This window comes from Zonotrichia leucophrys, chromosome 6, assembly GCF_028769735.1.
Source record: "Zonotrichia leucophrys gambelii isolate GWCS_2022_RI chromosome 6, RI_Zleu_2.0, whole genome shotgun sequence".
Lineage (NCBI taxonomy): Eukaryota > Metazoa > Chordata > Aves > Passeriformes > Passerellidae > Zonotrichia > Zonotrichia leucophrys.
In genome coordinates, this window is record NC_088176.1 from 35381944 (window position 1) to 35406224 (window position 24281).

Genomic DNA, 24281 nt, shown 5'->3' on the forward strand with positions numbered 1-24281 from the left:
ATAGGGACAGTGTGTCAGGGATCCCTAAGGTGACCATGGCTGTGTTTGGGGGTGCTGCGTGCCCGGTGTCCCTAAGGTGACAGTGGCTGTGTTTGGGGGTGCTGCGTGCCCGGTGTCCCTAAGGTGACAGTGGCTGTGTTTGGGGGTGCTGCATGCTGAGTGTCCCTAAGGTAACAATGACTGTGTTTGGGGGGTGCTGCGGGCTGGGTGTCCCCGAGACCATGGGGGATGCTTGTTAGGGGTCTCTAAGGTGACAGTGGCTGTGTCTGGGGGCGCTGCGTGCCCGGTGTCCCCGCGGTGCCGGTGTCCCGGCGGGGCAGGGGGCGGGGCAGGGGGCGTGTTCCCGAGGCGGGGGCGGTCCCGGCCGCCCCTCGGCCCCGTCCCGGTGCCCGCCCCGCTCCCTCCCCGCCGAGGCGCCGGCGGTCGGCGCGGCCGCGGGGCTGCGCTCCCGCCACCGCTCCCGCCGCCCCCATGGGGCGCCCGACGGCGCGGCCGGCCCGGCGCGGCAGCTGAGCCCGGAGCCCCCAGGTACCGAACCCCCGCCCGGACCGCGCATCCCCCGAGCCCAAACCGGGAATTCTTCTCCCGAGCCCCGGGACTGGGTGTTCCCCCGCTCCAGCCCCGGCTCCGGGCATCCTGCCCCGCTCCGCACCCCATCCCGGCCCCGGGCAGCCTCCCCGGGACCGGCTGCCCCTCTTATCCCTTCCTTGGGGTGCTGGGGCTCGTTTCCCGGCCCGGTGCGGTGGGAAGGGATGGATGGAGGCCCTCGAGAGTCCCCCCACCCTCCGGGGGTTTGTGATGGGCACCCGGGGGCGGGGGGCGCCCCCAAGGCAAGGCGGGCGGGACAATGGGGGAAGGTTTGTTTGCCCCTGGAGCACAGAGCCCACGGCGTGGCCATGAGGTGCCCCAGCCGTGGCAAGGAGGGTTTATCTGGAGCCGAGGGTGGGCTCCAAACCTCTGGAAAAGAGATGGATCGCTGGGGCTGAGGCCCAGCGTGCGCCCCGCCGATGGCATCCTCCCACCTCTCCTGCCTTTGGGTTGCGTTTGCTGTTTAAAAGGGGCTTTTTCTCTGCCTCTTTTGGCCTGGAAGCCAGCCCAGCACGGCTGGGAGCCCAGCACGGCTGTGGGCCGGTGCCGGCTGTGCCTTCCGCGGCTCAGAGCGAGTTTTGGGATTTGCATCTCTTGGCTGTGCCTCCCTCGCACCCCCAAAGCCGCCCGGGGAGCAGGCTCTGGGAGCGGGGAGGTGCCGGGGGATGAAGATGGAGGAGGAAGAGGAGCAGATGTAGCCGAGGTTTGGCCGGGCAGCCAAAGGCTGGGATGGGCTCCGTTCCCGCTGGCACGTGGGGATGGATGGATGGCGCCGAGCCCGGTGGGCTCCAGCCCCTGTGGCACCGAGTCACCGGCGGGAATGTCCCGGGAGCAAGGCTGCCGGCACCCGCCGAGCTCCCGCCCAGCTCCTCGGCGCTCAAAACTTCCAGAAACCCCATCCAGGCTGCCTTTCCGATGGCTGCCCGACTTTTCCGGACCTGCTTCCCTGCCCTTTGCCCGGCGCATCCTCTCGGTGCTGGGGGAGCCAGCACCCCCTCGCCTTCCCCCGGCCGTGGCACCCCTCACACCCCGAGCTTGTTTTCCTGCCCTGGGCGGGAGAAACCAGCGGGTTTTGGGGTGGCTGGGCTGGCTGAGGAGGAGGCAGGCACTGCCTGAGGAGGAGGCAGGCAGGCAGCGGCGGTGGGACATTTCCTTCCTGGAAGGCAGGAAGTGATTATGTCTGTGCACGGAGCCTAAAAATAACGGGCAGGTCTCTGCTGTGAGCGAAACCCCCCTGGGATTTGCTTGATTTTTGCTTTATTTATTAAGAGAGCGGGGCGGGAGAGAGAGGAGATCTGCGAGCTCCGAGTCCCAAACCCAAGCCACGCTGCTGGTGTGCATAAGGTGCTGCTTGTCCTGGCAAAGGTGTGGTCGGCGTGGAAAAGCGGCCCCGTGTAAACGGAGCCGTCCCTTTGCTCCGGCTGCCTTCCCCGCGTTGGGAGGGGAGCCATGGTTTGCTATGAATAGCACAAAATCACAGCCCTGGCCTTCCCAAAGGCCGGCTCCGCCTGGCGCTGCCCATCCCGGGGCTGTGCTGGGGACACAGGCTGAGATCCCCACCCTTGGGGACACCCTGCTCCCCCAGAGCGGGGTCACACCACAGAACCTCTGTCAGGGAAGAGCTTGGCAGGTCTGGTTTGGGTGTGGGGCTGTGGAGCTTCCTGGCAGGCTGGGGAATGTTTGGTGTTGGACAAAAGCTTTGCCCGCAGGTCGCTAGTCTCTTTGGAGATGCCCCCCAGCCTTTATCCTCATGTTTTACGGCTTTTTGTTTTGTTTTTTGCTTTGTGCTGCTGAAAGGAAACCCTTCAGGCAGACCTTGAGAGCACTGGCAGTGAGCTGAGGGCACTGCTGGCAGCGCTGGTGCTTCCCAGTCAGGGCTTTGTTCCTCTTTCCATGGCTGCTCCTTGGTGAAACCCCTCACCCCAACAGCAGGCAGCCCCAGCATCTCCTGCCTGCCCAAACAGCAGCAGCCCAGGGACAGATGGAACCTGCCAGCAGGCCTTAAAACGTGGGCTCTCTGCAAAACCCTGGAGCCACTCAGTGGTTTGGAAAGGACCTTAAAGGGCATCCCATCCCACCCCTCCCATGGGCAGGGACACCTTCCACCAGACCAGGCTGCTCCGAGCCCTATCCAACACTTCCAGGAATGTAATTCCTCCCAGGCTGTGCTTAGCGAGGCAAGGCTGTTTAATTAAACTGATTAATAATGCAAACCAGGTTTGTGAAGAGGGGCTGCAGCCCTGGATACCATTCCCAATGGATACTAGCATCCTCCTCATGGTGGGGAGCAGACTGGCATCCCCACTTTTGGGGTGACTTTTTTCTCCTCCATTCCTTGTCTCAAACAGCTTTTCCTGGCTTCAGGATGGGGGCTCTAAGTCGAGTAACTAAAGGCAAGTTGGTCACATGGAGGATGGGGATGTGGCACTCGGTTTTCTGCCAAAAACCAGGAGCATGTTGGGGAGGGGGTGTGAAATGCCTGATCCTCGTTGTTCTGGATGCTCCTGCTCGGATTTGGGGGCAGACATCTCACTGATGCTGTCCTGTGGTGCTCGGCAGATGCTGGTGGGGGGATTGGCAGCACCGATCCTGGCCTGACTGGGAAACACCTCTGGACTTTCCAGGAAATGCTGCTTATTTCGTTGTACTTTTGGCCATCACCACCAGCTCTCCGAGGAGCTCCTGAGGACGGAGGGCAGTCACTTTTGCTCCTTTAAAGATGTAATAAATCAGTCAAGGCTTGTAAAAGCAGAGCTGTCTGCTGCAAAGTTGCCTTTCCAGGGCCTTTTCCTGCCTGTGGCAAAGCGCTTTTAGGTTGATTTGAGGCATTTTTGTTCTTTGCCTTATTTTACCCTCACAGGACAACATATCCCAAATCATCCGCAGCTTAATGTGTTATTTCTCACCTTTATTTTTTGTTTAATTATGTGCTTTTGAGAAGCCAAGCCGCTTCCTTCCGGCATCACCTGGAACAACAGGAGCCTGGTTCCCATGCAGCCTTGGCTCTGGGACATCTCCAGGCTGTCCCACAGAAGCTGTTTGTGTGGGATTTCATTTCTGCTGGTTTTTTTGAAGAAGGGGGTTAAAGAGCACGCCGGGGCGGGGGGCTCAGCTCCAGCTCCGCTTCCTCCAGGCTCCAGTGATGCCCCTCTGGCTGCACCAGAGCTTCCTGCTGGCCTGAGGTGTTTCCTGCCTCCCTGCTTGGCTCAGCAGTGCTCCAGGGGTGCCCCTGGGTCCCTCGGAGATGCATCCATGCTGGCTCCACACTGAAAAGCCACAGGGGCTGCCCCATGCTGAGGAAAGATGGATGCATTAGGAGGATGCTGCTTCTTCCCAAAGGGCTTTGCTTTTCATTTAGAGGAGCTTTAAAAGCTATAAAATATCCCGAGGATGCACGGGAGGAGATTTATTTGATTTATTTCCTGCTGACAATGAGGCGGCCAGGCAAGTGCACGCTTCCTCCTCGGCGCGGTGGCTGGGGCAGATGCATCCTGCAGCTGCAGCCTGACCACCTCCCACTATATTTAGTCCATTGTTTGCTCCAGCTTTGAGTCCTCTCCAGGTCCCTGGGTGTGGGAGTAACCCCTGGGCCGGGTGGAGGGTGGGAGAGGTGGGAAGATGGAGGGCAGAGCGCTGTTACAGCATCGTGGCTTCTGTGGGAGAGGCTGCGGCATTGCACGCGCAGGATGCCTTGGCATGCTCGAGTGGAATTCTTGGGATGCTCCTGGTGCCTCCTCTGGTATTCCCTGTCCAGGCCTGGCAGAGCTGGGTGGTTTGAAACAGGGTCTAGAGGGGAAGGGAAGCACTTCTGCCCTGCCCACCCGGGGCTCTGGTTTCTCGTTAGGCAGCAAGAATAATTAATCGGCAGTGCTTTGAATTTAGGGAAAACACCTGGAGAGGAACACTGCTGGTTTGTTTGGTGGGATGCCCTTGTGCAGGGTGTTGGCTCTTTTGGCAGCTGGGGAGAAAATGGGCTCTTTGTTCTGGAGCCTTGGCCATGACTGGTCTTAGGCTTGGCTTTGGGGTCTGTGAAGGGATGAGCTGCCAGCTCGGGGAATATTTCTAGGGTTTGTCCCCAAAAAAGAAGGGCAGACAGGAGGCCAGGATGCTGTGCAGGGGGGTGTTGTCTCTGTGTCCTCTCTCTCCTAGGAAGGAAACCCCCAAATGCAGTGTGGTGAAAGGGAAGGGATGCTCAAAACCAACCCATGCCAGCTGACGGCTAACGACATTGTAATATCCACGTGGCTGGCTTCCCAGCCTCCTAACCTGGAATCACAGAATCCCACAATGGTTTGGGGTGGGAAGGACCTTACAGATCATGTTCCACCCCTCTGCCATGAGCAGAGACACCTTCCACTAGACCAGGTTGCTCCAAGCTCCATCCAGCCCTGAGCACTGTGAGAGGCATTAACATCTCTGGGTGTCCTGTTCCAGTGCAGGAACATCTCATGGTGCTTGCTAACAGTGACCAGCGATGGGGAAAACAGTGATATGGAAAACAATGATATTTGGGCTAATCCAGAGCCCTTTGGTGGGCTGGTCCCTGCCAGGCTGGGCCCTGGGCTCCTACTTCCCTTGGCTGGCCTGTGATAGTGGCTTCATTGCATCTCTTCCCATTGCAGCCACCAGCAATATTTGGTAAAGTTTTCAGTCAAAATCATTTTATCTGTTTTCCTGGGGTAGGGTTTTGCTTCCCTACCCATCCCAGTTTGTGTCCCAGCTTGCAGAGTGGGCACTGGGGGATGTAAATCATCCTGCTCCCATCAGATGCAGCAATACCAGTACATAGCTGCTCCCATTTGGATAACACCACAGAACTTCCCTCTTCCCGTGGCTTTTTAGAGCAGTTCCCTTGGCTTCCCTCAGCACCCATTTTGGGTAATTTTGGTACTTTTCTTGCTTGGTTTTGCGTGCCCAGCCTAAGCAGGGAGTAGGGGAAGAAGCTGAGATGTGATTTCCTCTCTCTGTTCATTTTGTGGTTTGAAAGGCAATTTCCAAATCTGCCCGGCATCTTTTATGCCTGTTATTTCTTGGTGTGGTTTGTCGGGAAAAGAAAATATCCCTGGGGGTTTTAGGGTGAAAGTGGGTGTCTGTGGGGAGGGGAGAAGGACAAAAGGCATACAGGAGCTGCCTGCCTTGGAACTGGGGGGTGCAATCTCCATCCTGCAGCATGGGCATGGCTGGAGGGATCGATCCAGCTCACTGTTGAAAAGTGCACCCATTCTGAGCAATATTAGGGAAAAAAAGCATCCTGGCTGGATTCCCCATTCCTGCTTGCTGCCTGAGCTCTCCAAAGCCTCGAGCAGTTGCTCTGAAACACTCAAAACCTCCCTGTTTGTTTTTTTTTCTTTATTTTTGCCCTCACAGTGTTTCCATGAAAGAAACACTCAAGACAACTTTGGAGAAATGGCACTGGCCTGAAACAGCTGTTTTTGTTTCCCCCCCCCTCTGCTCTTGTGTGTAAAAGAAACCAGGCTGCCTAATGGTGCAGAAAATTCACAGTAGAGCAACAAGTTTTCCGTGGAGCAGGGAAGGAAGATGGGGAGGAGGGGAAAATGTGTGCCTGGGCACAGGGGCTAGAAATAGCACATTTTCCGCAGGCTTTTCCCCCCGCTTGAAGCATTTGCAGCTGCTGGGGGCATCACATTCGCAGGGATTGCAGTGAGGGGTTGATCCTGCGCTGCCTGTGAGGCAGGAGGAGCAGCTGCAGAAGGGTTTGTAGGGGTGGGTTCAAGCCATTCCCGGGGTTAAAGCCATTCCTGGTATTCCAGCGCTGAGCATCGCTTCGGAGCAGGTACCGTCCCCTCTCGGGTGCTGCCAGGGTTATTCCCACGCAGCACAAAGGAGGTTTCACTGGGAACTGTCTCGTTAGGAGTGGGCAGAGTCCTTGTCTTTTCCAGGCTAGCCCTTTGCCTTCCCTGGCTTTGTTGGGAAGCCGGGATCCGGCCCTGGCTGGCGCAGACAGTCGGCTCATTGTCCCAGCCCGCTGGAGTGTGGCGGGATGCTCCTGGCCGCCGCCAGGCCTGGCCCTTTCCCTTCCATCCCTGTGCAGGGATGAGCTCCCTGGGGATGGAGCAGGGGCTGCTTTTGGGGTCCCTGCTGCCCTGGGTGCTCCCCTGGGATGGGGATAACCGGCTGCTTCCAGGCTGGCACACACCAAACCCCCAGTAACATGTGCTCTCTGTTCCAGAGTTTTCCACGCGGGGAGGGACTCGGGAGTGGTTTGTGGGTGCTGGGAAAGCAGGGGACGAGGCTCTGTGCAGTGCCATGTGCTGACTCAGCAGATTTTAGGGATCCGATCCAGCATTTTGCCCTTCATTCCCCCCCTCCCTCCTCAGCCCTACTTTCACCTCCCCGATGGAGCAAGCTGCATGGCAGGCAGGAATAAAGCCTTTTGTGGGAGCGGGAGGAAAGGGCTGGCTGAGCTTCCCTCCCTGGCCGCCTGTCAGCAGCGGGTTGCCCTGTGCCTGCCTGGGATTTTCCCATCCTAAATCAGCACCGGCTGAAGAATAAATTCCTCCTCCCTTTTCTTTCTTCCCCCACCTCCTTGTTTTCCGTTTTGCCTTTCCCCCTTCCATCCCCGCCCTGGCAGAGCTGCCCACGGATGATGGGTACGACGGCCAGCGCGGCGCAGCAGGCGGTCTCGGCATCGCCCCTGGAGAGCCGGGCGCCGGGAGACGGCAGCATGGAGGACCAGCACTCCCTCAGCATCCACTCCTTCCAGACCCTGGGGCTCCACAACAGCAAGGCCAAGTCCATCATCACCAACAAAGTGGCGCCCGTGGTCATCACGTAAGTCCTCGGCAGCCTTCAGAATCCTGGGTTTCTCCACCTTCTTCTCTAAATATTGGGGCTTGTTTTGATTTTGACCTATGCCATTGTTTTTTTCCCTTTACCCATCTGTGTGCGTGTGGCTCTTGCAGGTACAACTGCAGGGAGGAGTTCCAGATCCACGATGACCTGCTCAAGGCCAACTACACGGTGGGACGCATTTCTGAGGCCACGCTGGAGCACTACCTGGTGCAGGTGAGCATCTCTGCCACCGATTTCATCACCCAGCTCATTTCAGCCTGGCCTTTGGGGACCTCGGGAGTTTTTATGGGGGCTCATTTTAAAGATCATGTAGAAAAAGCCACTTTTACACTCAGCTATGTTGAAGTCCAAATCCACTGATGTCCCACTTTCTCAAATCCACTTTTGCACTGAGCTGTGTTGAAGTCCCACCTTGCTCAAATCCACCTTCTCTCTTCTGTTGTTTTGCAGGGGAAATACTTCATGGTCAGGGATGTGTATGGAAAATTGGATGTTTTGAACACTACTGGCAGCTGCGGCGCTCCCAACTTCCGTCAGGCCAAGGGAGGTTACGCCGTGTTCGGGATGGGGCAGCCCAGCCTCAATGGCTTCAAGCTCGTGCTGCAGAAGCTGCAGAGAGAAGGCCACAAGGTTGGTGGGAGAGTGGGAGCTGGGGTGGGGAAAAAGCCAGGAGAGCTTTTAGAGCTTCTCCCCCGCTCTTTGCAGGAATGTGTCTTCTTCTGTGTCCGCGAGGAGCCCGTGGTGTTCCTGCGGCTGGAGGGGGACTTTGTGTCCTACACGCCCCGGGGCAAGGAGAACCTGCACGAGAACCTGCAGCGCCTGCAGCGCGGCGTGCGGGCCGAGAGCCTTGAGCTGGCCATCCGCAAGGAGGTGAGCTGGGAGGGAATGGGGCACATCCCAGGGGTCAGAGCCAGAGGAGAGTTTGTGACGGGGCTTTTCCCGTCTCCTGCAGATTCGTGACTTCGCGCAGCTGAGCGAGAGCGTGTACTACGTGTACAACGACATCGAGCGGCTGCGCGACGAGCCCCACGCCGTGCGCGTGCACTGCGACGAGGACATCCAGGTCACCGACGAGGTCTATCGCAGGCCTGTCTTCCTCCAGCCCTCCTACAGGTCCTTCCTCCTCCTCCTCCTCCTCCTGGCAGCCCTCAGGCCGTGTGTCCCCCATGGTGGTGGGGATGGAGCCCCTCCGTGGTGCCGTCCTCACAGGGCTGTCCCGCAGGTACCACCGGCTGCCCCTGCCCGCCGAGGGAGCCCCTCTGGAGGAGCAGTTTGATGCTTTCATCCGCTGCCTCAGGGTGAGCACAGGGAAAGCAGCTGGTCCTTGGGGCCTCCTTGGGGTGGGGTTTGCTCCTGTGCTGTGTGGAGACCATGACTGCCTGAGAGCATCTTCTGGTTTTCCTTAACTTTGCCTGTTGGTGGATGTCTGTGCCTGCAGATCCCACTCCCTTTGCTGTAGGATGCTGCTGGAGATGTCAATGTTGTCCAGCAGTTCATCCCTACCCCTGGCTAGAAATGACCATCCCTGGCCACTCCAGGCAGCTTTTCCCTAAATGGCTTTGGCAGGAATGATTTGCCTTTGCTGCAAAGGTTTTCCACGTCAGAGCTGCTTTTTTTTTCCTTTAACATTCTGGAAAATGAAATGTCAGTGGGCTGGGGATGAGTGGTGGGAACATCTCTAGTGAGGTGGATGGAGAGTGCACTGGGCAGGGCAATGCAGTGGGTGGGCCACCCATTGTCCTGTTCTCCATCCACCCCATCCCCTGAGGAAAAGGGAGAGGCTACCCACCCCTCCATGCCTGGGCATGGCCTCCATCCCAGCCGCTGATGGGGCAGACCTGGCTCTCCTGGAGGCTGCTGGGGTCTCCATCCCTCCCTGTGTCTGTCCCTCCCAGGAGAGCCCCAGCCTGCTGCTGCGGGACCCCGGCCGGCCCCCGCCCGCGCTGCTCTTTGGCTGCCAGACCGGCGTGGGCAGGACCAACCTGGCCATGGCCATGGGCACCCTGGTCCTCCACCACCACCGAGGCGCTGCCCAGAAGCCTGAGTAAGCAGAGCAGCCCCCAGGGTGGGACTGGGGCCATGCCCATTCCCCCTGGGGCTGGTTTGATTTCCTCCTTCTCCCACCGCAGCTTCCCCCCCTTGCCCAAGACATCTCCCAGGGACAGGCTCCGGGTCATCCAGGCCTTCATGGAGATGGTCCCCAAAGGCCAGCAGATAGTGGAGGAGGTAAGGGGGTGATGGTGAACCCTCCAGCAGGGTGGCTGGGAGGGAGGAATGGAGTTTCCCCCCAGATCCGAGGCTTACGGAGCAATTTCCCTCTTGCTCCTTCCGAGGTGGACGGCGCCATCGCCTCCTGCTCAGAGATGCACGACATGAAGGAAGCCATCTACGAGAACAAGAAGAAGCTGGAAGGCATTGGGGAGGACTATCAGATCCAGGTAATCAGAGGAGTGCTCGGATGGGAGCCATCGGCACCGGGAAATTTATTGAGCTGTTTTTGCGCCGGGATGAGAAGAATGTAAATTCTGGCAACCCAAAGCTTCCTGTGAGCTGGAGATTTCCCAGGGATATGAAACCTGGAAGGTTGTGGAGTGTCTCTTTCTTTTTTTTTTTTCCCCCTCAGTTGTTCTAAAAGCCATAAAATGGAGCAGGCTGGGAAACTGGGGGGAAACAGACTGGTTTGGGCTTTGCTACTGCTTCTGGTAGATGACCTTGGGGGCAAATAATATCCTGTGCCCTGATTTCATCAGCTCTAAAATTGGAAAATCGATATCAGCCTGGATGGTAAAAGTCCTTGGGAGCTGAGAGGGATCATTGCAAATGTAGTCACCCAAGGTCAGGCTTTTCTAGTTGTGGATTTATGTTTTTTCCTGCTGTTTTGAAGAGCCATCAGGGTGGCTTTCCATGCTGGGGTCTTCCCTGCCCAGCCAGGGGGCTCCTCACCAGGTGATGGAAGCAGGTTGGATGCTCAGGTGGAAGTGCTGCCCTGATCTCAGTTTCTTTGGAGATTAATTTTCCCATTTAAATGTTGAACGTGCATGGGACAGGAGATTTTCCCATTGCCTTGAAGCCTTTCCCTGGCTTTTCCCTGCTGGAGAAAGCTGCTCTGTGTCATCCTGGACTCCTGGACAACAAACGGCTGGGGACTGCCGTAAATAAGCCTCAAGGAGTGTTTATTTGAAGTCTTTGTGGAGCAAGAGCAGGTTTAAACAGTGGCAAGGGGCCAGGAAAATGTGCTGGGGGCACATGGAGGATGAGGAGGGGAGAGCGGACAATGCTCAGTCCTTGGAAAACCAGCCTGACTTCTTTGTGTTGGAGTGGTGCTGGTTTGGTTCTGGGGGCAAAAAAGGCATTTCTGGGCATGGAGGAATGATGTCTGTGGGTTTCTGCCTGGGTTTGGGGGGCAGAAATGGAGATTTAAGCCCTCAGGTGATGGAGGTGCAGGTGAATCCCGGTGTGGGATGCTGGGCAGCCAGACTCCCACAATACCTGGCTTTCCATGGCTGAAACATGAGTGGATCATTCTCTTTTCCACCCTCAGGGTGTTCAAGGGGAATGTTGGGAGGTTTGCCTTGGGTGGGAGCACTGGGGTGGATTTTTTTGCAGGAATCCGAGTGCTCGGGAAGCAGCAGCACCACTCTGCTGTCGGTGCTGCCGGCAAACCTGGCACGGCTCCATCCCCACAGGCTTTGTTTTGAGTTTCCAGAGCAAATCCCACTGCCTTTCCTCTTGATAAATGACTGCAGGCCGGATTTCTCTTGTGGAGAACAAGTAAATATTCATGAGTCAGCCACGGAGTGTCCGGGATGAGCAAACCCCGCTCGCCGAGCTGAGCCCGGACACGGCCCCATCTTGGAGGGTTTTCCATCCTGGCCTGGAAATGGGTTCCACAGGCTCCTGGGGATGCTTGTGGATGCCATGCTGGGTGTCCCTTACCAGGTGCCAGGTTCATTTGTTGGATGGGGTGCTCAGAGGTACAATCACCCCCCCGCCACCATGAGGTTTCTGAATTACGGAAAATCCCGAGGGTTTGAGTTTCCTCCCTGGGAGGGGATAGCTGTGGTGGAGAATATGCTGGGTTGTGGAGGTGATGATAAAGAGGAGGAGGAGGAGGAGAACTTTCTGGAAACATAGGCATCAGGATGCTCTGGACAAGAAAAAGGGAGACACTTGGTACTGAAGGATATTGCAGGGTGTGTGGCTGGCCCAGGGATGCCACTGCCTGAGCATTTCATCCAAAGGCCATGGAGGTGGCTGGAATGGGGGCAGGACCTTGCATTTTCCAGACCCATCCCCTTGGGTTTGAATGTCCCAGCTGGACAGTGTGTCCCTGTGACAGCATGGACCGGTTGGAACTGCTCCATGTGTGTCCTTGTGCTAAGGGAAAGCTTCTGTTTTGAGCTGAAATGTGAATTTATGCCTTTGAGCATCATTTAATATGGGAAACTGGAAACGTTTCATTTAAAAATTAAAAACAATTCATCCAAAATGTCTGTAGGGCTCTTTCCCAACCTCCTGGTCTGCTGGGGGCTGCAGGGCTGGTCAGCTCTGAGCATCACAGACTCCCTGTCCTTTACTTCCAGGGGAGCAGCACCAAAGAGTATTTCCTCCAGAGGACTCTGCAGAGCCTCGAACGCTATTTCTACTTGATTGCCTTCAACTACTACCTTCATGAGCAGGTAAAAACCACCAGAACCACCCAAAACCTTCCCTGCCTTCTGTTGTTTTTGTCTCTGTCATTCGGGGGGAGGGTGGGGGCTTCCCCCTATGGTGTTACATTTTGTTTAAATGGCATGCTCTGTCTCACCCCTCCAAAATGAAAATGTAGGGTTTATTCCAAGCTTGTGGTCCTCTCCAGAAGTATCATGGATCTGTAATCCCACTGGCCCAAGACTTGAATCTCCCTGTTAAGTTGTTCAAGGGAGACGAGATGCTCTTGGCGTTTTTCTCTCCAGGCTCTCCCTCTCTCCCCTTCCCTCCCTTCTCCCTCTGGAACCATGCTGCTCCCATGGGTGGGACCCCAGTAAACTCCCATCTAATCAGCACCCTCAGAAGCCCTGTGGGGTCTCTTTCCCTGCCTGCTGCTCCCAGGGAACACACAGCTTAGGGGGCACCCCGAGGATCCCCCAAACCAGCTGCTCCATCCCCCTTGGAGTTTTCCCAGCGCGTTCTCCGGGTGGGGTGGCGGGCAGGGGGCTCAGAACCCAGGCTGATGGTGCCTCCCCCCCGGCAGTACCCCCTGGGCTTTGCCCTCAGCTTCAGCAGGTGGATGTGCCGGCGCCCGGAGCTGTACCGGCTGCAGGCCGACATGAACCGCGCCGAGCTCACCGTGACCGCCGAGCTCCTCACCAAGGGCGCCCGCGTGCTGGTGAGTCCTCCCGGGGCTTCTGCTGTCACAGCGACCCCGAGACAGGTACAAGTCTCTTTTCCCAGCCCAGCAGTTGAAGGAGGAGTCAGGATTCTTCTGTTCTTGTTCTCAAGGTTGTTTATTTTTTTGTTATGTATAACATTCTTTCTCCAACCCACCACAGGTCTGGCAGGTTGGGTTGAGGCACACTGGTGTTATCTTTTAATACTAAAACTACATGTACATTATTTACCATAACTTCCCAATACCTATCACCTATGTTAGACAGTCTGTCTCTAAACCAATCCAACAGTGCCACCATCACCCAGAAGATGGAGGCTAGGAAGAAGAAAGAATAAGGACAGGGCATGCCCAAATTCTTCCATCTTGGGACCCTGAGCCCCCATTCTCAAAAGCCCAAAAATCTATTTTTCACCCTGTGACTAACTAATTGTTATTCTGCTTAAACTCTCTTGACTTGTAATCCTTCATATAAAGGTAGTGATTTGCTCCATGGGTCATAATCAAAGTCCCAGGTGCCCTGGGCTTTGTGTCAGGGTCTCTGAGCCCCCTGGCAGGGGCTGGAGCCATCCAGGACAGCCAGAGGGATGTCCTGAGTTCTGGCAAGTGGGCACTGCACAGGTGGGAGTGGCACCTTCCTGGGGTGCTTGCCCTCACAGAGGTGTGGAGGGCTGGGAGAAATCCTTTAAAACCCCATTAAGCCTGTGATGGGCTAGCCTAAGTTGTCGCCTAACTCCTAGAGGGAGTGCTGCAGCTCCAGTGATCTGTGGTCTCATGCAGATTAAACCTGTGCTGCCTTCTGTCACCCAGTTTGCAAAGGGCCCTTGTACGGGAATAAATAATGCAGACTCCATGTTCTTCATGGGGAAAAAAGCCCCTTCTTCAGTCACATACAGTTTTTATACAGTTTTACAGACCTTATGTGTGACTCCAATTGGTCAGGAGCTTTCTTGACAATTATTTTAATGGTTATTAACAAGTTGTCACCCTGCATTGATTGGTCACTCAAACCACTGATGTCTACATGCAGGAAAAGTTGTTTGTGAGAGGTAATTTTAATTTTTTTGTCTAACAGCTTAAAAAAAGTTTGTACAGGTGCTGGTTGTCTTTTACCCAGGAATAGATTGTTATGCTAAGGAACTGCTCACACCAGGATTGCTTTCACATGGGAACTTGCAAAGGGCTAGCTTGACTTAAAATAAATGACAGACTAGCCAGAGCATGCCTGATTTTTGAGACCTTTTTCTTACAATTTTTCCACTTTACTGCAACACCCTTACAGATGGATGACAGACAGCAGGTTGCAAATTTAATAAAGGAAAAAAAGAGGAGATGTTGCCACATTATATCACGGTACAAGCTGGCTTTAATGGGCAAATGAATTCAACTCAGCCAGCTCCATAAACTAGCCCCTGGGCTGACTGACAGGAACTTCAGCCAATTACCTTCCTTCCTAAGCTGCCAGCATGTCACCGGTCCAGGATTTGGGGAGAGTAAAAAAATCAGACCTATGAGCTATGCAGACCTGTTTTTTCAAATGTCCTTTATAAAGAAAGGCTTGAGAATAAACTCTTTTTGTTTCCACATGAACATGGGGTTCTCTTTGTCCCCGACCTGCTCCCCCTGCTGTCTCACAAAGGGTTCCCTGTTGTAGGGCAGGTGTCGTGGGCTCTTGGCTCCAGCAGCTCCTGCTGGCACCCTCAGCAAGGATGGAACTAGATGGTTTTAAAGTCCCTTCCAGCCTGAGCCACATGAGGATAAATGTGTGGCCAGAGATCCCTGTGCAGGTGGATGTGTCTGGAGCGTCCCTTGACGTGAGCCTGGGTAGCAGCTCCATGGTGGGGTGGAGGAGGCCGGGGCTGTTGGTGCCTTGTGCTACAGGAAGAGCCTGTCCCACCTTGGAAACGCAGCCATGGGGCTTTGGGCCCTGGATGCTGCTGTTGGAAAGGTCTGGGGGCTTGTCCTGAGCAGTGTCTGTGGGTTGTGGAGTGCTGCAGAGCTGAGGGTGGGAAGGGACATCCCTTGCCTGGGCATTGCTCTGTTCCAGGTGGCGGATGAGCGCTTCTGCCCGGATGTGCTGAGCACTGCCAAGGAGATGAGCGTGGCCAACTTCCGCAGGGTGCCCAAGATGCCCGTCTATGGCACGGCACAGCCCAGCTCCAAGGTGAGGGACACCATCCTATGTTGGGCAGGTGTTGGATTTGTGGGGTTCCCCATGGCAGAAAGGAATGATGAACCTGACTCCATGTTCTGAGAAGGCTAATTTATTATTTTATGAATACTATCTTATATTAAAGAAAGCTATACTAAACTATACTAAAGAATACAGAAAGGATACTTACAGAATGCTAAAAAGATAATAATGAAAACTCGTGACTCTCTCCAGAGTCCCAACACAGCTTGGCACTGATTGGCCATTGAGTCAAAACAATTCACATGAAACCAATGAAACAACCAACACCTGTGGGTAAACAATCTCCAAACACATTCCAAAGCAGCAAAACACAGGAGAAGTAAATGAGATGAGAATTGTTTTCCTTTTTCTCTGAGGCTTCTCAGCTTCCCAGGAGAAAAATCCTGGGCGAAGGGATTTTTCCAGAGAATGTGAATGTGACAGGCAGGGACCCCACGTTGGCCCCGAGCCCTGCCATCACCCTTTCCCCCGTTCCCCCAGAGCCTGGGCAGCGTGCTGCGGTACCTGACGGATGCCAAGAGGAAGCACTCACGCATCCTCTGGGTCAGCCTGCGGGAGGAGGCGGTCCTGGAGGGGAACGAGCAGATCTACACCCTGCGGGAGCCTGGGCTCCTGGAGGAGCTGATCCCCGTGCCTGCTGCCTCGCCCCAGCAGCTGGAGGTGAGCTCTGGGGGTGCTGGGGGCTGTGGAGGTTCCCAGGAGCCCTCATGGGTGATTTCTGCAGGCTTTCACAGTTCCTCGCCCTCTGGAGCTGCTGGGTTTGTTTTCCTTTGGGAACAAGGGAGCAAAGCAGAGCGAGATCTACCCTGGAAGAATTTATAGCATGCCTTGAGAGCAAGGGTAAAAGGCATCTGGGGAAAGGGGAACGGATGTTCCCAGCTGGATTTCCAGGGGAGACAGGCAGTGGGGGAGCTTGGCTGCCTGCAGCAGTGCAGCTGCATGGAGGAGTGGTGTGAGAAATGATGCTCCTGGGGCTCCCATCAAACCCAGAGGGACCTGGGCAGAACTGCCAGGACCTGGTGTGGGATTTGGGGTGTTCACCTGCATCTAAAAACATTGATTAAAATCCTAATTAAAAATTAGGAGGGGTGGGTGTTACAATGAGGGTTTCTCTGTCTTCTGCAGAAACTGGAGGCTACCCTGAAGGGGGACCTGCTGAAGTGCCAGAAGTGGCTGGAGGTGTACCTGGAGTCAGAGAAGCAGATGAAGATGTTCAAGAGCTGCCTGACCACGCAGGAGATATTCAGCCAGCAGAAGAATTCCTGCCAGGGACTCACCTACCGCCGCATCCCCATCCCCGACTTCTGTGCTCCCAAGGAGCAGGTACCCAGGGAGGGAGGGTGCTGCTGCCTCCATCCCAGCCCTGCTGCTGGGCAGGAATGTCCCCTGGGTGCTCAGTGCTTGCCAGGGCAGGGGAGATCCCCAGGAGGTGCTGCACACAGAGGCTGGGTGCCTTCAGGTGGGCAAGGATGGGTCTGGCAGTGAGGAAACAGGGAGTTCAACCTGGGGGCTGTAGGACAAAGGGGACCCCAAGGTGAAGAAGCCCTGCATGCCTGAAAACCCACTGGCTTCATCCTGGCAGGACTTTGACCGGCTGCTGGAGGCCATGAAGAGCGCCCTGGCCGAGGACTCACGGGCAGCCTTCGTGTTCAACTGCTCCAGTGGCCGGGGCAGGACCACCACGGCCATGGTCATTGCTGTGCTCACCCTGTGGCACTTCAACGTGAGTCCAGGGGCTGCAACAACCCCTGCTGGGGCTCCTGGGGAAGCTCTGCAGAGCCCATGGCAGCTGTGTCACACACAGCCAGGGGGTTGGAAGGAGTGTGGGCAGGGTTGGGGTGGAATGTGGGGTGGACACCTGTCTGTGTGTTGTCATTTGCTGTGCCTGACTCCCAGTGAGCTCCAGAAGCCTGGGTGGATCCCTGGTGAGCCTTTACCCTCTTCCTGAGAGTTCCGCCCCCAGGATGAAGGGTTTAAGGGCAGGAGAGAGCATGGAATCATGGAGTGGTTTGGGTTGGAAGGAACCTTAAAGCTCATCCTGTTTCCACCACTTTGCCATGGGCAGGGACACCTTCCACTATCCCAGGTGGCTCCAAACCCTGTCCAGCCTGGCCATGGGCGCTTCCAGATATCCAGGGGCAGCCACAGCTTCTCTGGGCACCCTGAGCCAATGCCTGGAACAGTCCTGTGTCTATCCAGACATGTGCTCCCTTCTCGGGCTGGGGTAAAATATTCACGTTCTGTGCCTGGCAGAGGCAGGGTGGGGGATGCTGGGAGTCCTCCTGGGCTGGGCACAGGTTTTGCATTTTTGTGCAGCCCATAATGACCCATTTCCCTCTGGCCACCCCAGGGCATCCCTGAGATGAGCGAGGAGGAAATCGTGAGTGTCCCCGACGCCAAGTACACCAAGGGGGAGTTCGAGGTGAGTCCTGGCGCTCTCCCTCTGCTGCTCCCTCAACCACAGCTGCTTGTTTGGAGCGGGGGCAGTGGGACAGGGTGGTGAAGCTCCTGCCTGTGCTCCAGGTGGTGATGAAGGTGGTCCAGCTCCTGCCCGACGGTCACCGGATGAAGAAGGAGGTGGACATGGCACTGGACACGGTCAGCGAGACCATGACCCCCATGCACTACCACCTGAGGGAGATCATCATCTGCACCTTCCGCCAGGTGAGCCCCCTGCCCGGGCACTGGGCAGCTCCAGGGGCTGCAGCCGGGCTCAGGGACCTGCCCTGCAAAGCTGGGGTGTCTTAGTTTGGAAAGCCAGGAGTCTGCTAGGGAAGGCAGGAGCCTCCCCTGAAATGGAGAATGTAAACCCTCCCCACCCTCTGAATTGCTATAAATTTTAAATTAAGGGGCTCTCAGGCAAAGATACGGGAGCAGGAAATAACAGTTCTTTATTAGGGAAGAAAATAAAAGGATAAAATCAACAATGCAGTAAACCAAAACAAGACTGACAGAGTTAGAACACAGCCTGGCAACCTGTGGGGTGTTGGCAGCAGTCCAATTGGAATTGTGGCTGCAGTCCTCCTGCAGTGTCAGGTGTGGTTCTGCTGGAGCAGGGATCCTCTAGAAAGGTGCAGTCTCTTCCTCTGAAGATCCAGGGGAAGAGGCAGCTGCTGTTCCTCTGGGCAATCCAGTGCAGAAGGCGTGCTGGTGTTCCAGAATCTCCAGATTATATCCAGGTAGCAATGCTTGGCTCCTCCCTCTGGGCTCATATCTCCCAGTGGGATGCTGTAGTTCTTATCAGCCATGCAGTGACATTCAATAGTCTGTTATCAGCAATGTCCCCTCCCCAGAGAGGAGTGATTGTGGAAGAGATAAGGAAAACTTGACAAAAGACAGCTGCCATAAAGATGGCAGTGAATACATCCTACCTTGCAATCTGGAACATGGGTCATTCCTCAGGCTGCAGGTCTCTGGAGTGTCACCAGAGGGGTGCCAGGGTGTGGTGCTGTGAGAGTCCCCAGGACGAGGTGAGAGATGAGAATCTGATTCCAAGTTCTCAGAAGGGTGATTTATTATTTTAGGATATTCTATTATATTAAAACAAATTATATACCAAAACTATACTAAAGAAAGAGAAAGGATACTTTAGAAGGTTACAAAAGAATGATAATGAAAGCTCATGACTGACTCCTCAGAGTCCAACACAGCTGATGGTAATTGGTCATTAATTAAAAACAATCCACATGGAACCAAAAATGCACCTGTTGGTAAATGATTTCTGGACTACATTCCCAAGCAATCAGATAATTATCGTTTACTTTCTTTTCTGAGGCCTCTCAGCTTCCCAGGAGAAGATCCTGGTGAAGGGATTTTTCAGAAAATATCATGGCGACACCAGGGCCCATATGGTCATGGTCACCCTCTGATCCTGTGCTGTCCCTTGCTGTCCTGCATCCCACCCAGAGTCCAGCCTGCATCCCACGTTCCTGTACTGCAGCATCCCATCCCATTATCCCTTCCCATTATCCCATCCCATCCATGATCCCATATCCCATCCCGAGGCTCAGCCTGCAGAGGGCAGGGCTGCTCTGTCCCGCTCCACTCCCAGCCCCAGAGGCTCCTCAGAGTTTGGGAAGGAGGTTCAGCTTTGGGAAAGGAGCTGCCCCTGGGAATGGACTCATCCATGGCCAGCTGAGCCTGTGCTCCACAGCCCTGTTTCACTCTGTGGAGCTGATGAAGAAGCAAGAAGGATTATTTTAACTAGATTTGGGATGTTTCAGACCTGTGCAGCTGTATCACAGGGCAGAGGCCAGGGCCTGGTGTTATTCCTGGGGTGGTTTGTTTGTGCCACATCCCACAGGGAATCCCTCACTGCAGCTCCTGCTCCAGCTGCCACTGATCCGTGTTTTCAGTTAATGACTACCAATGATCGATGGAGGGAAGAAAAACCAAAATGTTCAATCACCACAGGAACATCTGCAGCTTCCTGGGGATTTGCCTCCTGAGATCCTCTGCATTGTTTGGGCAGCTGGGAGAGAAAACCTCTGGAGACCAAACTATTTGCAGATGTGTGATTATAAATTATTTATAGTCACATTTATTTTTGATTAATTTATCTTCATTCAGGATAAGTAATTTATTTTTGGCTTTCTTTTCTTTACTATGGGCCTGTGGCCATGTGGGGAGTTTCACCTGCTTGGCTGTCAGGCTTAGCACAGGGGGAATCCTGGGCTGTATCCCATTTCCAGGCTGCATCCTGGTGGGAAGGCAAGATAAGGAAGAGTTCATCCACTCCCTGTGCTCAGGGAAGAGCCCCTTGGCTGCTCCATCCATCCCATTTGATTTGGCTTGGCCCTGAAAAAATGCTTTAATTTTAATTTATTTTTTAGGTTTTTTTTTTCATCAGTGATGGGCAGCTTGGAGAAGAGAATGGTGGGAATTGTTGGGGTTTTGGGAGCCTGCTGGGAGATGCTTTTCAGGGTTAGGGCAAACAGAAGGGAAGGCAAAGGTGGTTTAGGGGCTTGGTTTGGTTTGTTCTGACCTCTTCCCACCCCAAACTGGGAGGAAAATGTAGGAAAATATAAATAATGGGATAAAAGGTAGGATAATAAGATGTTAAATAATAAGATAATAGAAGATAAATAAATAGGATAATAGAATAAAATGAGAAGTAATAGAGCAATAGAAGAAAATTAAATAGGATAATAGAATAAAATGAGAAGTAATAGGGTAACAGAAGAAAATTGGATAATGGAAGAAAATTAAGTAGGATATTAGAATAAAATGATAAGTAACAGAAGAAAAATAAGTAACATAATAGAATAAAACAATAAATAATAGGTTAAAAAATAAATAGGATAATACAACAACATGGTAAATAACAGGATAATAGAATGAAAAATAAATAGGGTAATACAGTACCAGGATAAATAACAGGATTATAGGATTTGCTTTCTACAAATACTGGCACACACAAATGAAGGAGACACCTTTTCCCAAGGGCAGAGGTGGAGTGAGGAATTGCTGCTTTTTGGGGTGGCTTGTGGGATCAGGGCTCTGATTTATTAGCATTTAATAATTCCTAGAAAGGGCAGCATGCAGAGCTTGAAATAATGGCAATAATAATACTAATAAAAATTACTGTATAATTACATACAATATCTACTAAAGCAATCAATAGAAATAATGAATGCATGAACACTATAATATATATAAAACATATAAGATAGGAGAGATATATTTATAATTTTTATGTATATATAATAGTATTTACATTTGTATTATATAATAGTATTTACATTTGTATATATAAAAGAGTACTGGGAGATGTGATGGCCATCAACTTCTCTTTTCTCTTTTCTCTTATATATTTATATATATAAAATAGTACTCTTTATATTTATATATGTAAAACAGTACTGGGAGATGTGATGGCCATCAACTTCTCTTTTCTCTCTTTTCTCTCTTTTCTCTCTTTTCTCTCTTTTCTCTCTTTTCTCTCTTTTCTCTCTTTTCTCCTTTCTCTCCATTCTCTCCCTTCTGTCTCTTCTCTCTTCCCTTCCTCTGGAAGTAGAGGCTGAATCCAGGTGGGAATGCCTTGCATGGAGATGTTTTTCCCTGGGGAAGTGCTTTACCTCCTGGTTTGGGGTACAGTTCTCCCTTGGCTGTCTATTCCTGCTCCTGCCCCCCACATTTAGCCCTCCCTCACCTATTTTGGAGCTCTGGGAATGTTGTTACCCACTGGAACCGCAGGGAAATGAGAACCTGGAGCGCCAAGCCCCAGCAGGAGCGGGCTGGACGGATGCACTCATTTCTGTCCCCAGAGTGTTCCTCCCTCTTCCTGTGCCCTTCCCAGGCTTCTCCCAGGGCTGGGGCTGAGGGTGGGGTGCAGGAGCCCCCCGGGGGTGCCACAGGTGCCTCAGGCAGGCTCTTGTTCCCTCCAGGGCAAGTCGAGCAAGGATGAGCGGGAGGCGCGGACGCTGCAGCTGAGGAGCCTGCAGTACCTGGAGCGCTACATCTTCCTCATCCTCTTCAACACCTACCTGCACCTGGAGAAGAAGGACTCCTGGCAGAGGTCCTTCAGCCTCTGGATGCGTGAGGTGAGGCTCTCCCAGGCTGCCACCCTGTGTTTATGTGGGAATACAGGAGTTTACTGGGAAGAAGATACCCGTCCTTAGCTTGCACCTGATTTCTGGGCTTGTTGGGGCATCATCCGTGTCCCTTTTCTCCCTGGCTTGGTGGCTCTCACGGAAACCCACTGGTGATCCCACTGGCACTGGCATCCCACCACATAGAGGGGGAGCTCTCCCACCCTAAACCTGCTCTTTTGAGTTTCCCAGGGGTTTTGTTGTGGTTGCAGCATCTCGGGCTGGGGGCCCACCAGCCAAACCTGCCTGGGCAGGACGGGTGGCACAGGGGATGGGACATGGGATGGTGGCATTGAATATCCAAGGGGATTGGGAACCAGATGGAAAAATGGAATGGGGGCGAGTGAGAGACCCTAAAGGATCCTTATGGAATGGGGGCAGGCTGGGTAAGAGACCCCAAATTACCCATATTGCCTTCTTGGGAGGGATGTAGGTGCCAGATTTATTTGGGACACATTGATTTGAATGGGAATGTTGGGAAGGGGCTGTAAATTTCCCTGGAAAAGGGACTTTGGAGGTGGTACAAGTGCTGTGGGGTGTGTGTGCTGGTGGCTGGGGGGTTCTTCTGCATGAAAGGAGAGTCAGGGGGGAGAAGGGGAAGCTGGGGACATGGCAATTTTAATAATGCTGCTATTATTATTATTATTATTATTATTATTACTCCTAGTCTTCCTATTTTTTCCTATTAATATTTTTGCATTTTAATTATTTGTATTTATTTAAATTTTATTATTGCACGACTGTATCTTACTATTTTCACTCTTAATTTTTGTTCTTTTATTGTGTTACTTCTATCGATGCACCCTATAATTTCAGTTATTTTAAAATTTATTTTATCATTTCCATCTCTTACTTCTGTTACGGTGCAGAGAGTTTTTTTCCCCCCATTCCCGGCCGGCGCTGCTAATTCCTATTGGCATCTTTGATCTGCCGGGAGATGGAAGGGCGGAGCTGGAGCGGGGCCGCCCCACCCTGGCATCCCGGCTATGCCGTGTTTGCATTGCCCGGCGGCCGCCGCTGGGGCTGGAGCAGCTTTGGTGGGGATTTGGGATGTTTGCTGCTGGCTGCATGCGGGAGGCCCGAGGTTGAGTGCAGCAGTTTTTAATGTGGTGCTTTTTGGGGCTGCATCACTTAGTGCTGCACCTTTTGGGGCTACACCTTTAATGCTGCACCTTTTAAAGTAGCACCTTTTGGGGCTGCACCTTTTAAAGCAGCACCTTTTGGGGTTGCACCTTTAATGCTGCACCTTTTAAAGCAGCACCTTTTGGGGCTGCATCCTTTAGTGCTGCATCTTTTGGGACTGCACCTTTAATGCTGAATTTTTTAAAGCAGCACCTTTTAGGGCTGCATCTTTTAGTGCCACACCTTTTGGGGCTGTACCTTTAATGCAGCACTTTTTAGGGCAGCACCTTCAATGCTGAACTTTCTTTTTGGGGCTGCATCTTTTTGGGGCTACATCCTTTACTACTGCAATTTTTTGGGGCTGCATCCTTTAATGCTGCAGCTTTTGGGGCTGTATTTTTTAAAGCAGCACCTTTTGGGGCTGCATTTCCAGCACATGGATTTACACCTGCCCTCTGTGACCACTTTTGCTGGAGCATCTTTTAGCGCCTCGTTTTCCTTTGTGTGCTGCATCTCTTTTGAGTGCAGCCCCAAAAGGTGCTGCTCCTTTTAACGCCACATCTCCTGTGTGTGGGGTTTCCATCCCCCCCTCCCCACTCCCCCTGTCTACTGGAGGGGAGGGAAAAACACCCAACCTGTGGATACAAGGAGCCTTTGACCCCCGGGGCGCCCCTTCCCGCTGCATAATCCCGGCGTTTTCAGCAAAAACAAGGCGCCATTGTAGCTTTTTGGCAGGAGGGTGCCAAAGCCAACAAACCCTGTGATGGCTGACCCCAGCAGCAAGGAAGAGGCTTAGATAGGATAGACTGGGGCTGGAAAAGGGCTGGGGGAGGTGAAGGGGGTGCTACCAGGATGGGGGGGATCTTCACCCCAGAGGTGGCAGAAGCATCCCCAGGGTGGGAGGGGGATCCAATGTCCCTTGTCCCTCTGTTTGCAGGTGGCAGCAGTGGCCGGGGTCTACGAGGTGCTGAACCAGCTGGGGTTCCCGGAGCTGGAGAGCCTGGAGGGCAGAGCCCTGTGCACGCTGCGGGGCCGCTGGCAGGCACAGGGCGCCATGGCCCGGCCCTTCCGCGGCGACTTCGTGTAGCACAAAGGGGCCCTGCTGCCTGCTCTGGGGTGGGGAAGGAAAAAAAGACTCTTTTTCCCCAAATCTGAGGGTGTGGGGAGGGAGGGGCGAGCCTCGAAGCTGCCGTAGGATGAGAGGATTTCTGGGGTTCTTTTGGATGCAATAAAAATGTTGTAAATTAAAAATCGAGACCTTCCTCGCTTTCTCCCCGAGGCAGCGCGGCATTTACACAAATTTTTATATTTGTACACACAGAGGTGTTTATGTGCATAAACACACAAATGTACATGTCTATATACACGTAAATGTATATACATATGGTTATATTTTTATGGCTCCATGTATATATGGAGCCATAAACGCCAGCAGCCAGAATTAGGACTCACAGAAATCCCAGTCACTTCAGACCTGGGTATTTTTAGGGCTTGGGCACATTTGTTGATTCTTCCCAACTCTTTTTAGCTGGGGGAATGGCAGCTGTGGTACCCAGTTTTGGGGTGCCTGCAGCAAGTTGAGTGGTGCAGAGGGGGCTTAGCTGCT

General features: G+C 53.6%; 1 protein-coding gene across 1 annotated transcript; it reads left to right on the forward strand.

Moving 5' to 3' along the window:
• Nucleotides 1-406: 406 nt before the first annotated feature.
• Nucleotides 407-23916, forward strand: PALD1 (phosphatase domain containing paladin 1). Its single transcript, XM_064716874.1, has 20 exons — nucleotides 407-528; nucleotides 7181-7380; nucleotides 7512-7614; nucleotides 7852-8031; nucleotides 8107-8271; nucleotides 8354-8514; nucleotides 8624-8699; nucleotides 9297-9445; nucleotides 9531-9627; nucleotides 9735-9839; nucleotides 11985-12080; nucleotides 12635-12769; nucleotides 14817-14933; nucleotides 15444-15623; nucleotides 16089-16286; nucleotides 16546-16686; nucleotides 17314-17385; nucleotides 17487-17627; nucleotides 21350-21505; nucleotides 23613-23916. Exons 2-20 carry the CDS (start codon nucleotides 7193-7195, stop codon nucleotides 23760-23762), a joined length of 2610 nt encoding a protein of 869 aa, XP_064572944.1. The 5' UTR covers nucleotides 407-528; nucleotides 7181-7192; the 3' UTR covers nucleotides 23763-23916.
• The last annotated feature ends 365 nt before the right edge of the window (nucleotides 23917-24281 follow it).

What these genes read in the sequence shown, in the direction of transcription:
- PALD1 (XM_064716874.1), top strand. Translation starts at nt 7,193, where the DNA reads ATGATGGGTACGACGGCCAGCGCGGCGCAGCAGGCGGTCTCGGCATCG. An exon ending in GGCGCTGCCCAGAAGCCTGA is followed by an intron (nt 9,446 to 9,530) that starts GTAAGCAGAGCA and finishes CTCCCACCGCAG; the next exon opens with CTTCCCCCCCTTGCCCAAGA. An exon ending in CCAAGGGCGCCCGCGTGCTG is followed by an intron (nt 12,770 to 14,816) that starts GTGAGTCCTCCC and finishes GCTCTGTTCCAG; the next exon opens with GTGGCGGATGAGCGCTTCTG.